The 16,640-nt window shown below is 46.7% G+C and overlaps 1 protein-coding gene across 3 annotated transcripts in view; it reads left to right on the top strand.

The window, feature by feature from the left end:
- Positions 1-16,640, top strand: part of SGCD (sarcoglycan delta) — a 492,701-nt gene that overhangs the window by 354,887 nt on the left and 121,174 nt on the right. For all 3 annotated transcript variants that reach the window (XM_037152272.2, XM_037152271.2, XM_053665947.1), the window contains one exon: positions 11,184-11,271. In XM_037152272.2, coding sequence (XP_037008167.2) covers positions 11,184-11,271 — 88 coding nt within the window. The remainder of the gene's footprint in view (positions 1-11,183; positions 11,272-16,640) is intronic.

Below are 16,640 nucleotides of genomic sequence, written 5' to 3'. Positions count from 1 at the left end.
TTTAGAGATTCAGAGATATCTTAGTCATAGCATCTGTATTTAGAGCCATCGGTCAACTTTTGGTACTCAGAGCTAACCAAACTACGTTGATGTAGGACTTCTCAGAGCTGGTAATACACTACCAGGCCCTGTGCCCCTAGAAGGGTCAGGAATGTGCATTGAGTTTCCTGAACTTTTTGCCCACCAAATCTCTGGGGAGACACATTTTTATTTTTTATCTTTTTAAGAATGACTATTCACATATAGAAATGTTTTCTACCAGACACTGGGAAGTACAGTAAGAGGCTCAGGCAGCTACAAGAGCTGGTATCACTTTATAGGCTGTGACAATGACATGGTCACTTAAGACAATGTGTAGGAGAGTGCATTGACACGGTCACGTGCTACCTTCTGCATCTGTCTCTGACTCGTATCGGTTTTGGATTGTTACTTGAACGCTAATGTTTTCTTTCCAGATGCAGCAGCTCTAGACTGGCTCTTACACAGCTGTTACCATGCCTCACTCTGCCTGGGCACCTAAAAGGTTGACCCGTGGAGCTCTGGCCTTGGCTTCCTCAGGCAGGTGAGGCTGACGCAACTCTTCCCACATCTCAGAAACAATCTCTGCCCTAGCTGCTCACCTTCAGAACTGAGTCCAGGGTACAATGTGTCACTGTGGGCTTCAGTCTTGGGATGCGGAGGAAGTCACTCCCAGCCGAGTTGTCTCATCGAACCCTCCAGACTGCCCTTGCCCACAGAGAGAAACAGACCAGCATTTCCTTTTCTCCTATCGAGTAAGCTGCATCTCAGGAACACTGACTGGCAAATTAAAATTAATTTGTAATGTTATAGCTCCTGCTGACTTCCTTATTGGGTTTGCAAGCAGAACCCCTCCCCTCCACCAGCCTTTGGAGACACTCGTGCACACCAGAGGAATCACTGGTTTTTGTACTCCCTGAGAAGTCTCTTTCAATTATTTGTAACCTTGAAACCATGGGAAATCCAACTTGAGATGTTACCTTTAAGTTAACAATGGTTAACAATGGCATTTTAATGTATCTGCTCTCTCACAAGTCCCCCTGATGAATTCTTGGGAAAGCAGAAAGCAACATGTAAGCTGCCAGGAAGAAGCAGCGTGGAAATGCAGATCGTTGTGCGACAGTGGTCAGCTGAGCTGTTTAACTGTCAAACTTTTTTTCTAAAGGGGCTTTTCATGTTTATTGTGGAACCAAAAAGATAGGATGTAGGATTGAAAGAAATGCCCACTCTGTACCCCAATATGTCAGACTCTGGGGAAACTTACACTTACCATTTCCCAAGCTTCGTTCTTAAGTCCCCAACCTCCCACCTACCAAACTCTCCCCCTCAAGGCTCTCTCTCTCACCCCCTATTGTCTGTCTCAATAAATAGCCCACTGCCTCCTCAGCTGCCAAGAATCCTGGGTCCTTGGCTCTGCCCCTTCCTGGTTCCCAAGGCCAATCACTTTTCAAAACTTATCAGTTCTTCCCTACACACACACACACACACACACACACACACACGAATATATATATATATTCTCCTGCCCTCACTCACCTCAAGCGGCCATTGTTCCTCACCTGGATGACCGTAGTAGTGTCCCACCTGGACTTTCACATCAAATGTTGCCTCTTTCTTACCAGTCCTCACCAGGTAGTCAGAGTGGTTCTGTTTAAATGCAAGTCAGCTCACATCTGTCCCTGTTGAAAACCTTTCAATGACTAACCAGTTTTGATGAAAGTTCAGTATCATTTAAATGGCCTGGAAGACCAAAGACAGTGGACAGATCTCCTGGATACTTAGACATACTGCAAACCACAGCAGTTAAACAGCATGGTGTTGATGCAGGGACAGACACGGGTGCAGACTAGAAGGCTCTGAGACAGACCCATGTCTATTTGGGAATTAATATGTGTGATAAAGGTGGCACCCATGTCACCACTGTCACTTCAGGAAGTGACAGTCCTTCAGTAGATAATGTTGAGGACAATGGCTTCTATTTGGATTCCCACCTAAAGCATACGCAACAGTTGAATCCAGAAGCAGTAAAGACTGAGTGTGAGAAGTAAAATTCAAATGTTAACAGAAGAGAATATAAAGAATGAACTAAGACAAGGAAGGATTTCATTATGAAACCCCAAGAAACCATCTGTAAGAAGAAACAAACGTGTTTTCTCACATCAAAATCAAATGTTTCCATTCATTACAGGACAGGGTAGGCAGTGTTCACAAAACTGATAGCAAGATGGGGGCGGAGGTGGTTGCTTCCCTGTGTCTCTTGATTAACCAGCTATAACCGTTGGCCTCTCCCTCTGTGCCTAAAACATACGAAGCTCCCTCCTGCCTCAGGCCCAGTACAGGTATTGCTGCTCTGTCTGAGAAGCCATTTCTCCCCTGGTTCAGCTAATCCCCACTCATCCTCCCTGTGATTTGCAGCAGCAATGTCTCCCCTGAGAGAGGCCTTCCCTCACTGCCCAAATTAGGGCGGGTTTCCCTGCGTGCGCTCTTCCTGCAACTTCTACTTTGCGTTCACTGAACTCATTGCAATTATAGACTCATTTAGGGAACTCCATCTAGTGTCCGTCTCCCATACTAGGCATCCGCTCAGAGGGGCAGAGGCAACCTGCCCAGGACTTGGCACACTGCTTTCTGCCTGGAAGGTCACTTTAAGGTGTTGGCAGAATACACTGATCAGGGGCAATTGGAGGAAGGCATATTCCATAGTACCTGCCGGATGGGTGCCACAAGCCCAGGGAAGTTTCCAGGGCGTAATTGAGCCTGAATGTCAGGAAGAATTTGGGGTAATGGTTTGTGCTCCTGCTTCTCCCTGTCACCTGCAGACTCAACATCTCAGCTCCCACTTGTAGCTTTCACCTCCATTCCCTGCACCCTGTTGATGTTACACAAATGTTTGTGGATTTGGTACCCCTGCAGCCTCCCGCCACCACACTCAGTGTTCTATATTTAGATGATTCCACCAGCCATCCTTAGTGGTTCGCCTCTTGAAAGCTCTCTTTGACAGGGGATGTCAACCTTCATTTAATTACTTCTTTTCTCGACAGCTCTCTCTGTTGACTCTTAATGTGATCTGAGCATTTGGTTATTCAGCAAATATTTATCGAAAGCCAAGTGGGTGCCAGAAAGGTGCCAGGAACTAGCAAAGCTGGCAGTCCCCTTCCAGTGTTGACAGGCTAACATGACAACTCCAATGGATCATTAAACAGAGCAGCTCAACGTAGTTAAATATTGAGAGGGACCTAAATGCACCCAAATTTGGGCACAGCGCAGGCTCGCCAAACAGGAATGCTGTGATGGAAAGTCTGGACCTGCTCCCAGCTTATTCTGAGCGAGTGCTTCCCAGTGCGGCTTCCTTCTTTGGGGCTGGGAAACCTCAAAAAACACTAGTCCCCCCAAGCATCGTGCTGTGAAGGTACCCCAAAGTAAAACAGAAATAACCATTCTATAAGTATTGTTTTTACATACTTGTTATGCTTTTGAAAAAGGTCAGTTCAAAGACAACGAAAGCATCCTATTGTACTAAATGGTAGTGATTCTAACAGACCCATTTGATGCTTGCTGAAGATAAACTTACAAACTCCCCTTCGGGATGATTTCAGTGATAAATCTAAGTTTGCATCAGTTATTTTTTTCTATTATATCAAGAGTTAGTGTCATTCAGTGAACAATGGTCACCGTAGCCAATGCATCACGGCACCCACTGCAGAGAAGCTGGTGACTGCTGATGACCATTTTCTGGAAGCCGATCAGGATGAAGGAGAGTGCATAGCGATCCCTGGGTGGCCCCTACTCTGTTGTCTATCTTGGTTTTCCTAAAGACAAAGCCCCAGGGAACTAGATTCATTTAAGGGAAAATTTTCTGATACCAAAGGCGCAGTCACATGTCCATGATGTGTTATGCTTCCTGACTGTCGTAGACGCGTGTCTTTCCACTATCTCTTCCCGGAGTTCTAGGTCTTAGAATTTGGCAGCTAATGTAGCCGAAAAAACCTTTAAAAATTTTTCATATTTATAGAAAAGTTGTAAAGATAGTGCAGTGTTCTTACATACCTCACCCCCAATCTCCCCTATCAGGAATCTCTAACATTAGTATGATATCATACCTTTTTTGCCACATTTTTGTCACGACCAATATGTACATTATTACCAACAAAAGTTCATCCTTTCTTTATTCAGACTTCCTTGGTTTTTACCCAGTGTCCTTTATATGTCTAAGGATCTCATCCAAGATACTACATTATATGCAACTGTTGTGTTTGGGGGTTTTTAGGTTCTTTTTGGTTGTGACAGTATCTCAGATTTCCCTTAGTTTTGATGACCTTACCAACTTTGAGGAGTCTTGGTCAGGTATTTTGCAAAATGGCCCTCAATTAAGACTTGCATAATTTTTTCCATATTATTAGAAGGGGGTCCTGGGTCTTGCAGAGTAGGGTCACAGAGGTCAGGTGCCACTTTCTGCACATATATCAAGGGTGTAGATGGTTAACATGACTCACCACTGTTGACATCGACCTTGATCACCTGGCTGAGCCAGTATTTGTCAGATTCCTTCACAGTGAAATCACTGCACCGGCCCCCGCCCCCTGTTCCAGGCTGGACCCCTGGGAAGAAAGTCACTGTGTGCAACCCACCTTTAGGGAGTAGGGAGTTAAATATGAAAGTGTTTGGAATTCTTTTCCATGGGAGATGTATTTATTTTTAGCAGTATAGGTTCATGGATATTTATTTAATGATTTGGGTTATAATTCAGTGCTACATTACTTATTTTGGCATTCAAATTGTTCCAGCTTGGGGAGCGCCTTCATTTGTCTCCTGTGTCCCTTTGACATCCCCCCCCCAATTGTGGGACGTTTTTCTGTGTATTTATTTTCTAAGCACTTTCCTCCTTTCTGACACTAAAAGGTGCTCCAGGCTCATATTTTACATATCCTGCCCCAGTCATAGAATCAGCTACTTTCTAAGGAGCCCTCCAAGTGTGTTTTACTTGTTTTTTGTTAGAGTTTATAAAGTGTCAGTGTTTTGGTAGCCCCCGGGCCTGGCACTTGACACAGTGCTTTTTTCAGTCCTCATAGCAACACCATAGATCTCAAATGAAGGGTGTCATATTGTCGTTATGGTAATTTTGTGTTGACTCAGTCTCCCCCTGGGCAAGGAGCTTCTCAAAGATGAAGGTCTCATCCTTTCCGTTCTGCAGGGCCTAGGACAACATGTAACAGTTCCAGGTACTCGGCGAGTGTATCTAAAATGCTTAACAGAAGCTCTTGGGTTCTGGGCTGGAAACTCTTCCTATTCTTGACTTACCGTCTTAGCCTGCTTTCCTCTTAAGAAGGCAGTGGTATGAAGTTGCTGTAGAGGCAGACAGACTGATCACACTGAGAAATGATAGGTCCCTGCCCCATGTAAAAACCCCTGAAAAGACAGAAAATGGATAACAAAGTTGAAAAGAAATAAATTTACTTGGTCATAGAGAAAGGGAGAGAAAGTGATGGAGAGAAAATGATGGGAAATGGGTAGACAACAACCAGATGTCCCTGTTGGACCAAGAGCCATTGTATGTAGTGAGTACACCAGGGTCACTTATCCATGAGACATTTTAGGTAAAGTGCCCAGGCTCTACAAAAGTCATAATGCAACCTGGAATGGGACTGAGAAAGAGGACGTAGAAAATCTGCGTAAAGACCAATTAGACTCTCATTCTGCCCTCGGGTCCACAGATAAGCAAGTACCTCTTCCTGGCCTAGAATAAAACAGGAAGATGTTTTCTAGGTTTCACCCAAGGACCTCTGGGCTCTCGACATTAGACACAGATGAAGTTAGAAATGAGTCAGTGCAACAGGTTTAACTGAGTCTGTCCCTGAACTGCAAAAGGCCCAGTCCCCTTCCCCTCTGACCCTCAGAAGTCTTTTATCAAAAGTTGCACCATCACCTTCTGTCTGGAGTTAGAGAATCCCTCTCTGATGAAACCCACCATCAAGGACTGTCTGCCCGCAGATTTGGGGGTTCTCCATTGAATTAGCTGAATCCCTACCACTGAACCCTCTGGTGAGCTTCACTGCCCTAGAAATACAGAGGTTCCAGCCAGCTTTTTCATTCCTGTTTAAGAGATGAGAGTGCATTAGTCAACCAAGGAAAGGGCAGTATAGAAAGGAACATTCAAAGAATATGAAGCTCTTGAAAATTAAAAGTATGATAGTGGAAGTTAAAAGAAAATTAACAGAGAGATTAGAACTTAAAGTTGAGAGTGTTTCCCAGAAAGCAGAACCTAAAGAAACAGGATTGAATATTAGGAGAACAAAAACATCTAGGAAATAAAAGCATTTTTTTAATGAAACATTTGTCGACTTTAGGAACAGAAAAAACATTCAAGAAAGAAAAAGAATGTGTAAAGAATACACTTGACACAGCTGTGGACAATGTAACGGTCAGTCATGTACATTCAGAGTATGGATTTAACCAAAGTTGCAAGGAGGAGTCCACACCATGGCAGAAACTCAGTGGACAATGTCTAAAGTTGATAACTCGAGAGAGCACAGAGAAGGAGTGCTCTTGGTGTTGACATAAGAAATGTGCCAACATGTGGAGAATTTTTAGAAGAGTTTATTTGAGCCAAAAGCAACAACATTTCTGGGAAGCAAGATCTCCAGTGCTCCAGAGAATGACGGTTTTGCAGCTTCTTTATACCTTTGGCGTTAAGGGGGAAATGAAAGATCACAGGAAGGGGGGAGAAAGCAGGGCCCAGGATAGTTAACAAGATTCACGCTCTCTGGAGGGCGGTTATGCCCCTGAGAAGTATGGAAAAGAGGATTACCTCTGGTGTTTCAAGGTGTGTTGACCTAGAGGTATAAGGTCAATGGACAGGGCTTGCTTAAATCTTTTACTGAGGTCACAGGCCTGGGACCTGACCACCCACTTTGACCCGCCCAATTAGGAATTAATGATCAGATCACCCTGTGAGGTTATTTTTGGTTAGACTTATCACAGCGCCCCCTTCTGGTCCACACCAGCAAGCTGAAAGGTCTTACAGTGGCCAGAGGTAGGAACTGCTGCCCTTTGATAGAAGTTTTGTAGTATTTGATGTTTACAAGTACTGTTTTGATATAAGAGTAAAAAATGCATTTTAAAAAACTCAGATGTAATAATTTTAAAATGTGGGCCAGGCAGAGCCATTTAGCATTCAAACCACCACAAGCGGGAGGAACAACTTCCACCTCAGTGAGTGCTCTAGGGAGCAGCGCAGCACAGTCCCCACCCTTTCTGGTACCAGGGGCTGGTTTCCTGGGAGATGATTTTTCCGTGGACTGAGGGTGGGGAGTGGGTCAGGGAGGGTTTCAGGATGATTCGAGCACATTACGTACGTTCAAGCTCACCTCCTGCTGTGTGGCCCAGGTTCCTAATAGGCCCAGACCAGAGCCAATCTGTGACCTGGAGGTGGGGACCCCTGGTCTAGGGTCATCATGAAAAGGTTTGACTATTCTGCCTTAGAGAAGCAGGTGTGATGGGGATTCTTCTCCACCCAGACACTGTGTGCTGGGTGCTGGGTGCTGTGGCTGTTTGGGGACAGTGCAGATGTGGACTGTCCCCCTCTCCCTCTGTGGGAGAGATGGTGCAGTGCCTCTGTTCTGAGCCTCTCGGGCAGCCTCCCCCAAGGCCCAGGAGAATCGAGGGCCGACTCTGATCTTCCTCGCCAGCCGCAGGTCTGCCAGACCCCTTTCTGCCTGGCAGCTCCCCCCAGGCCCCTGTCTGTGGTTGCTTGAGGTGAGAAGTGAAAGTCGCTGACCACAGAGGAGGATGTCCTGCGGCAGAAATTACCCCCCAGACCCAGAGGCTGCCTTGGTGAGCCATTGGGGCACAGGAGAAGGAGAGGAAGCTGAAAGGGCAGATTCGGCTTCTGCGCAGACAGGGAAAGGGGTGTGTCCTCGACTTCTCCTAGCACCTGGAGACCCCAGGGATGCTTGGCTTGGCTTGTGCTTTCCCGGTCTTGTCTCACAGGAAACAAGACCTTGTCTCACAGGTCTTGTTCTGTTTACACAGAACCGGAGAGCCCAGTAGAGTCACACTACCTGGATGCTGTGCTGGGTTCTTCACATTTGTTCCCTGGTTGAGCCTTGTTTCCCTGGTCATCTTCCTGTTACCCGGTATTTTAGAAGATTACAGTACTGGGTCCCAGCCTGGCACAAGGTTCTTTCTTTAAACCCTGAGGAAGCACAGACTCTTTCCCGGGAAGTTAGCATATCAGAACAATTATGTTTGACATGGTAATCAAAAGGAGTGGTGGCTTTTTTTTTATGTCTCTTGGTATAAAACTTGATCAGAGATGTTAGTTTTACTTTGTCTTTTTTCCACAGTAGAATCATTTGAATAATATTAAACGATTGTAATCAGGGCATTTGAAGATACTGGAATTTGAAAGATGGTGGTGAGGCAGCCACATGTAGGGAGAGCCTTTGAAATAGAAACAGAGGGGCTGGGACCGGAAGAAGCCCCTGACTCACCACGCACATGGGTTGTGAGGGCAGGTATGCGAAGGAGGGTCTCCCTCATTTCTCCCCCCTGTCCTTCCCCTCCCCCAAGCTCTGTCTCTACACCCCCTTTCCTCCTGTCCCCTTACCATCACACCTTCAGAGGCCTTACCATGTGCCTGGCACTCACTGAACCATGGGTGTTATTATACACAGAATGTAATCATTGCAATCTTATGTATATGTTGATAATTTAATCATAATTACTGGTTGCACCATCCTACATATCAAGAAACTGAAGCTTGGAACGATTAAGTAACATGCCCAAAGTTACCCAGCTGGGAAGTGGTAGCGACTGGAGACAGGCTGGGCGGAGTCCGGGTTTCTCCTGCACATGTGGGACACAGTGCGTGCTCAGCTGCGTGAGCCGTGAGCGTGTTGACAGTGGCAAGTGCATAGACGAGCCTCAAAACAGTGAAGCGGTTTTCTCAAGGCCACACACTGGTCAGTGGCCATGCTGTTGACCCAGGTCTCTGATTCCAGGTTGCTCTTCTCTCTGCAGCGTCAGCTTGCCGAATCTGCAAAGAGAAATGTTAGAACCTTCACTACTAGAAACATATAACCTCCTGTCCAGGTGCCAAGCCCTGGATTTTCACGTTTCTTCAGTTGTTTTTGAGTTGTGAGTACATCTGTTAAGCACGGCCAGAAGCAATGCCAGAGGAACGATATCTGGCTCACTTTTGTTTCCTAACGGACAGAAAAAATCCTAAGTCAATCTTAGATTTAATGCATTTTTTCTTCTCTGACCCAATTTAAAAAAAAAACAGACAAACTGTTTTCATCAGGAAGAATGTCCCCTTGAAGCCGTCAAGGGGAATTAGTGAAGCCGTGAATTGGTGGGTACATTACCATTGTGGCCGAGCTCATCGTCTTCCCCCAGCACTGGGTCAGCAGCTCTCACCCAAGGTCAGCTGGTGACTCAGGGCCTGAGTGCATCTCAGGCATTGGTTATAATACAAACGTTGGTTGCTTTGTAGCAGTCGACCTTGGGTGAGAGAGATCATAACTCCAGACCATTTGCCTATGGAAAATGCCTCGGCACTGGCCACCCATCCCCTCACTTGCCAGTGGAAAGCACCCTGGGGCGGTGATACTGGCTGCCCATCCTGACAGCCCCGCCACATGCAGGCACGAGGCTGGGCTCACCAATTCGGTCCTACACCTGCCAGTTCTAGAAGGAAAAGAGATTAGACAGTCAGCCCACAGCTACCCTATCTCCACAACCTCCTTTTTTCACTGCATCATGTTAAAGCTGTATCTGTGTTGTTTTCAAAGCTTGGCTCAAGTATTAACATCTCCTTTGCCATGCACCCCACAGCTCTGTGCTGGGAACCATCACACCGTTCAGGGAAGTCCCCCACACTGTGTCTGCAGCTCTCTAATCACCCTGCCGTTCCCTGCCTGGTGCTAAGTGTGCCCCTCTCATTGTCCTCATCAGGATGTAAGACTTCACAAGTAAAGATGAGTCTTAGGATGATTGATGGCTCTTCTGTGTTTGGGACTCAGTGAACATGGGGTTACTGAATCTGCAGGCAGATATGCCACGTGGCGACAAAGGTTTGGGGAGATGGGAATGACTGCCCACATTCCTGTTGCTCATCCTTTAGCTTTTGGCTTTCGTGTACTCAGGAAAGGGAGAACTCTAAGCTGGAGGGTGGCGGACTGCACCCTGTGGGCTCATGCCAACCTCTGTCCATTCTCATGTGGAATCATTTTTACATTTTGAAATGACTGGGTTGGGGGGGAATACTGTATGACATGGAAGAGTACATTAAATTTCAATTTTTAATGCTCTTGTTTACGAATAAAGTGTCATGGGAATGCAGCCATACTCGTTTGTCTGTGTACTGTCTGTGGCCATCAGCAGCGGAGTAGTTTTTACCATGGAGACTGCACCTCCCACAGAGCCCAGACTGCTTACCGTCGGACCCAGTGCAGAAGTATGCCAGCCCCTGCTCTGAGTCCTTCTCAGAAAGGGCTGCCACCATAGGGAGAAGGGATCAGATGGCCTTTTTGATACAGGGGATGTGGAGTGAAGGCACAGAATACCTGAAGGAAAAGAGATCTGGAAACCAGAACAGGGAGGAAGGGGAGGAAGAAGCTTGTGGGAAGACACCAGGTCTTCTGGGCGTCGTCCACCTGGGGGGGCGAACAGTTGCACCAGGAGAGTCCCGTCTCACTCAGGGGCACTGGGCCCTTGAAGCCGGTGGACGTGGCACAGGGCAGGCACCGGCTACTTTACACAAGCTTTCTGCCCTCTGTCGAGGGCTCTGCGTGGCCGGACAAATTATAAACTAGGAAAGGTGAGAGTAGGAGGTTATCCATCACACCTGATCGTTCCATGCAGTGCTAACTAGTATTAAAGGGCTCTGTGCAGCCCAGGTATCTCCGATTCAGCTGTGTGTGTGTTCATGTTTGTGTGTGTGTGAGAGAGAGAGAATCTGAATCTGTGTTAAGTATATATCTATCTGTGTATTTCTTTGGAGGAAATCCATTTTGGATGAATGCCAATTAATTATCCCATCTGTGGGGACCGTGAAATACTTGCAGTTTTTAAATAAAGACATCAATTAGAACTTGCCTAACATCCGTTTTTCATTTCCAAATCTGCTGTCATTTTCATGTGTTTCTCTCATTCTCTTGTTACAGGGAAACGCCCTGTACTTCAAATCAGCCAGAAATGTGACCGTGAACATTCTCAATGACCAGACTAAAGTGCTAACTCAGCTGATAACAGGTAAGAGAAAAAAAACTTAGCACTGCCTGGTCCATGCTAAGCACCCAGAAAATGTAGAACCAAAACTCGAATGTAACACCACATGAACTCAAGAAAGAAATGTCTGCCAGCACATTGTACAGTGGGGAGAAGGGGAAGGAAGCCCGATTTCACGATCCCACCCGAGTGCAGAGTGTCTTCATAGACACACGTTTAACTTATGCAAGCCCAGTGATACGTGTTTAAGAAGGAATAAACTAGTTTTCACGCGGCACTGCCCCTCAACACAAGCCAGCTGCTTCCGCTGGTGCTCAGCCACAGAGAAGCTCTCTGCTCCGAGGCCGAAGGAAAAGCTGACTGTGTTGGATTAACCGAGAGGGAGCAAAATGCCCACAAAACCACGTGCACCACACTTTATGGGGTGTCAAGGGGATTTTCAATGGTAGTGTGCATCCAGCCATGTTTGTGCACAAGCCGACTGTGAGCCTAAGTCAACTGCAAGATGCAGATGTCCCCCCACTGAATATGTTTGCCTGGTTTCTGTTAATACAGCAGGTTGGCTCCTGGCAGCTGTGGAAAGCACCCACTGGGTTTCAAGCTGCATATTCCTGAAGTTTAAACAAGGGTTGGTTGGTTGTGGCAATGCTTATTACGATGATAAACAAGGGCCTCATGGCTGTGGTACGACCGGCACCCCCTCTGTGTGTTATGAGCACCAGTAAACAGGAGCCAGCATGCACCCCACAGTGGAAAGGACAAGGGGTGTGTGTCCAATGGTACTGCTATACTTCCAGACAGAAAAAGCCATTTGTTTGGCTTCCGGGCTGAGGGAAAAGTATGCAGATGGATGTTTTGAGAAGCCAGTTGCCCAAATGCCCTGAAACGTTACTGTGACTGAAACATCTGCAGCCCCACTCATGCGCGCGTCCCGGGGAAACAGGTGCCTTGGTGCTCAGGCCTGCCGTCCACCCCGCAGGAGCCGTGCACATGGGTGTCTGGGGGCCCACGGCACTGGGGTGACTTGGACCATCTACCACCAGTGCAGAGTTCAGGGCTGGGAGGAGCAGCCATAAACATGCTGCTCTGGAGTGCCAGTGCATTGTCAGCGGTGCTTATAGCACATCTGGCCCGCAGTCACCATGCTAAATAATTAAATAAACGGCTTCAGTAAGCAGTGATTTAAGTGGCGTGTGGGAAAACTGCCTCCAGGAGGGGAATAAATCCAACCTCCCGCTTCTCGAGTTCCACATTCAGAAGGAACTTATTTAGCCTGTTGATCATTTGCCATTTATTCGCAGGGGGAGATTTGGTTTACTTGAGAGATCTTGTTTTGGTAAAGCCTGAACTGTCCAAATGACTGTTCTTCAGCAGGGAGTCAGTCTATCCCCGTCTCTCTCCCGCTCCCCACTCTTCCCATTTCCCCACCCACCACAACCCCTTTCTTTCTCCTTCCTCTTCTCTCCTTCTTCCCTTTCTCTTCCCCCTCCTCTCTCTCTGTCCACCATTTTTTAATTTTTAAATCCTTACCCAAGGATATGTTTATTGATATCAGAGAGAGAAGAAAAGGAGACATTGATTGGTTGCCTCCTGTATATTCCCTGACTGGGGATCAAACCCACAATCTAGGGATGTGCCCTGACCGGGGATGGAACCCATAACATTTTGGTGCGTGGGCTGATGCTCCAACCAACTCAACCACCTGGCAGGGGCTCTCTGCCCCGTCTTTCTTCCTCCTAATCTCCCCATTCTTTCTCTTTTCTCTCTCTCTCCTTCCTCTTTCCCTGTCTTCTGCTTTGCTGTCTCCTCTGCCCAAGTCAGACCCTTTTGGGAACTGAGAAACCTGTACATAACTCAAGGCAAGGTACAAGGTAGCGAATACTAACCTGAGAAGCCATTCTGATACTGGTCTGCAAGAGTCTTTCAAGAGGACTTCTAGAGAGGAGAGCAAATGTGTTCAAAATATAACTCCGAGCATTCTCCTGCACACACACAAGCTACCCCTAAAGTTTGCCTTCAGGGTGCTCTATGTCCATGCATGTGCGTGAGGGACGCACAGAGCAGTTCCAGGAGGCAGTTTCTTGTGAGTGAACTTACTCGTGAGCAAATGACTCCCGTCGTCCCAGAGGCCAGGTGTACTGAGGCAATCCAGAGGATTCGAGAATTTTTGGTTTACCTACAGAACGTCTCCAAAGGCCAGAAGAAATTCCACTGTTAGCAATCCAGGTGACCTTGTCACATGAAACAGCGTTTTAAATGGCAGCTAAGCTCCCAGACTAGACTGCAGGTGCACATTTGACTCAGACCACTGCCGATTCAGTATCAGCCCCAGAGTGGGTCCAACAGGAAACCTTCTGCCCCCCAAGAATGAAATGGTGGTGGAATCTTGCAGAGGATCCTGCCAGAGCGGGGAAGGCACCTAGTATCCAAGGAGCTGGGGAAGGGATGAGGCTGGGTCCATGGCAGCGTCCTGACTGGGACACTGCCGAGCCTCCGGTTGGGTTCCAGGTCTCCCTGTTGAGATTAATGGATGAGGTGCTTCATGCACAGACTATGGGGCACAGAGGGGAGTTAACTGGAGAGTACAGGGTGCAAGTAGGGATTTCTTTTTTTCTCTCCCAGAGAGGGAACAGTGGGTTCACCAAGGAGCCTCCTGAGCAGTCCAGAGTTCCATTTATATTCCTCTCTAGAATTGTTTTGTGTTTGTTGTTTTCTTAAGGTCTCACCATGTGCTCGGAAGTTGGACAGCCCCAGGTCAGACTGACAAAAGCACAAGCCCGTCTGCACCAGGGAGCCAGCAGCCTCTAGCAGGGGTTTGGCTAAAGCTCCCAATTAATGAGCTGTATGCACCCAATAGTTCTAGCCCTTGGTGAATTCCACTCTGTGTTCTGAGCTGCCCCAGAAAGCAAGAGAAGTTCATTGTGTTTAGTGTTCTACAATGACTATCATCTGTTCAGTACACCCTCCTGTATGTCTTGCCCACCGCCATTCATGAGTCCAGAGTAAACAGGGTTTACACAGAGGCAGGCGCTCTGACTCCTCAGGGTCCTGTCTCATGTTACCACCTTAGTTTGTGAAGGCAAAGTTCAAGAATGTGGGTTCCCCGGTCCTGTCACCACTCTGCTGCCTGACTGAATCCAGAGTGGGCAGACTGTGGTCACCTGTGCCCATTCCAAGGTCATTCATTCATTCATTCATTCAGTAGCCCTGCTTTATCTCCTGATCCCAAATCACCACCCTGAAAAAGAGGCAACAACCCCAAGCACTGACAAGTAACACAGATTTCCCGGAAGGTTGGGTGTTACCAGGGCACTGCTAAGACAGCGTATCTTAGCCCTTCCCAGACAACTAACCCCAAGTTCGCATTCACATCTCTGTCCTTCCGGGATCTCTCTCTCGTCCTTCTCTCCAGCTTTCCACTGCCCTTCGCCCTCCCCAGAGCTCCTCACGTCGACTCCAGCCCCCTTCTCCTTCCTAGACAAATACTCGTCTCTTTGCTTCTGTGGAACAGTTAGGAAAGCTCAGCTCCAGACCCAGATCTGCCATTAGCTCACCTGAGGACTGGACCTTGAGGGAGCTCTCAACCTTTGCCACGTGCTCTTCTCACCTACGGCATGAAGGCGGTGGGGAAAGATAAGCCCAGGTCCCATGCCACTGGGAAATTCTGTGCTACATCTGCTGTTTCTATTGCCCATGAAGAAGCCTTTCCCATGCCCTTCATTTTATCGGAGGGCTAGTGCAGACATTCTGGTGGGAGATCAGGGCTCCAAGCTGACACGGTTATGTGAAGGAGGCAGGTGCCCTAAGAGGTTCTCATCGTTAATTCTTTTCACTTAGTTTCAAAGGTCAATAGGTGTTTCTTTCTCACATTGATGTCTGTCTATCTGTCTGTCTCTCTGTCTCTCTCAAATTAATACACATATCCTCAGGTGAGGATTAAAAAGAAAAGAAGAAGAAAGATCAAATGACTTGCACAGAGTCACATTACCAGGAAATGAGTTGGGACGTGATTCTTGTCCTCTAATGCTTAGACTGATGGCTGTGACGAAAGGGAAAACAGCCCCAGGCACCCAGGGGTTGGCGGGGACTGTCAGCCAAGCCTTGGAGTTCTGCTGTTGGACCATAAATAATTTCACAGAACATCAACACTGGACAAGGCCACTTGGTGGCCATGAAGGGTAAAGACAGAGCAAAAACAAAAACAAAAACAGCTCAGACAGAATGAAAACATTTATCCAAACCACAGAAACAACCAAACATTCCTCTATCCTAGCTAATAGGACTTGTTTCTTTATTCGTTACAGTTTTAACATTGTTCTGGTGTTCGCTACTTCTAGAAAAAGATTTATTAAGGTTCCAAGCATAAAATTACTTCTACCTCCTGAAAGCATCTAATCCAAAGCAAAGTCTTACTTCCTTGAATCATGCCCAAAATAACCTAATGTAAGGCAGAAATATACTGTCAGAAATCCTTCCTTAATGCCAAGATGCCTCTCGTGGCTCCCTGTGGTGTGTCCGCCCTCCTCGCAATGACCACTGAACCCAGCCTGTTCAACTGCAGGGATGTTCCTGGTCATTTCTGCCTGGAAGACAGGAGGACTCTTTTATTACTACTTTTTATTAATAACTAGAAGGAAATGAAAATTCTATATCAGAATCTTATAAAATTTCTGCATCCTAACCCCAAAGTTTCTTCTATGTGAATCTCCAGGCCAAAAGATAAATCCCTTTGCATCTGAGATGGTCCTTTGTGGGGGACTGATGCTCCCAGGCTATTCTGATGAACGTCCTGCATTCAGCTGGCTCCAGCACAGACAGACTGACCTGTCTCCTTTTTTTTTTTTTTTTAGGAATTCTAACACATTAATTTGTTTTATTTTTTCCAGACTGCCCCAAACTTTCTGCAGTTATGTATTTATTTATACATGTTCACACTCACCTCCGTCTGTCTCCATCAGAAGACAAGTGCTATGGGGTCAGTGCTGTAGCCTCATCTTCATTACATGTCTATAGTCCCACCTTCAAAAGTAGTATCTATTGTCATGTGACAAATGCTGTAAAATGTATTTTTTTGTGAAATGAAATTCTAGCATAAAAAAGTCATTGACTTTCTTAGGCAAGTAATTGCAAGATGCTATAACCTTTCCTGCCCAGAAATGATCTCTGTACTGAGGAAATATAACTTGTCTGGTGTCAAGAGCAGCTGGTGGGTCAAGGATACAGAGCGAGACAGATTCTGGGTCAATTTAAAGGCCCCCTGTACAATAGTTGGGGCTGGGCCAAAATATGCTGGTTACTTCAACAGGCGGTGAGCCTTCCATGCCTTGATATGTTCAAGCCAAAATCTACAAGTATCTGATGGTAATTTGGTGGTTAGCTCAAATGCCACGTTA

This window comes from Artibeus jamaicensis, unplaced genomic scaffold (assembly GCF_021234435.1).
Source record: "Artibeus jamaicensis isolate MK-2021 breed Jamaican fruit bat unplaced genomic scaffold, CSHL_Jam_final contig_432, whole genome shotgun sequence".
Taxonomy (NCBI): domain Eukaryota; kingdom Metazoa; phylum Chordata; class Mammalia; order Chiroptera; family Phyllostomidae; genus Artibeus; species Artibeus jamaicensis.
The sequence above is the reverse complement of the archived record's forward strand: the minus strand, read 5'-3'. Positions and strand labels throughout refer to the sequence as shown.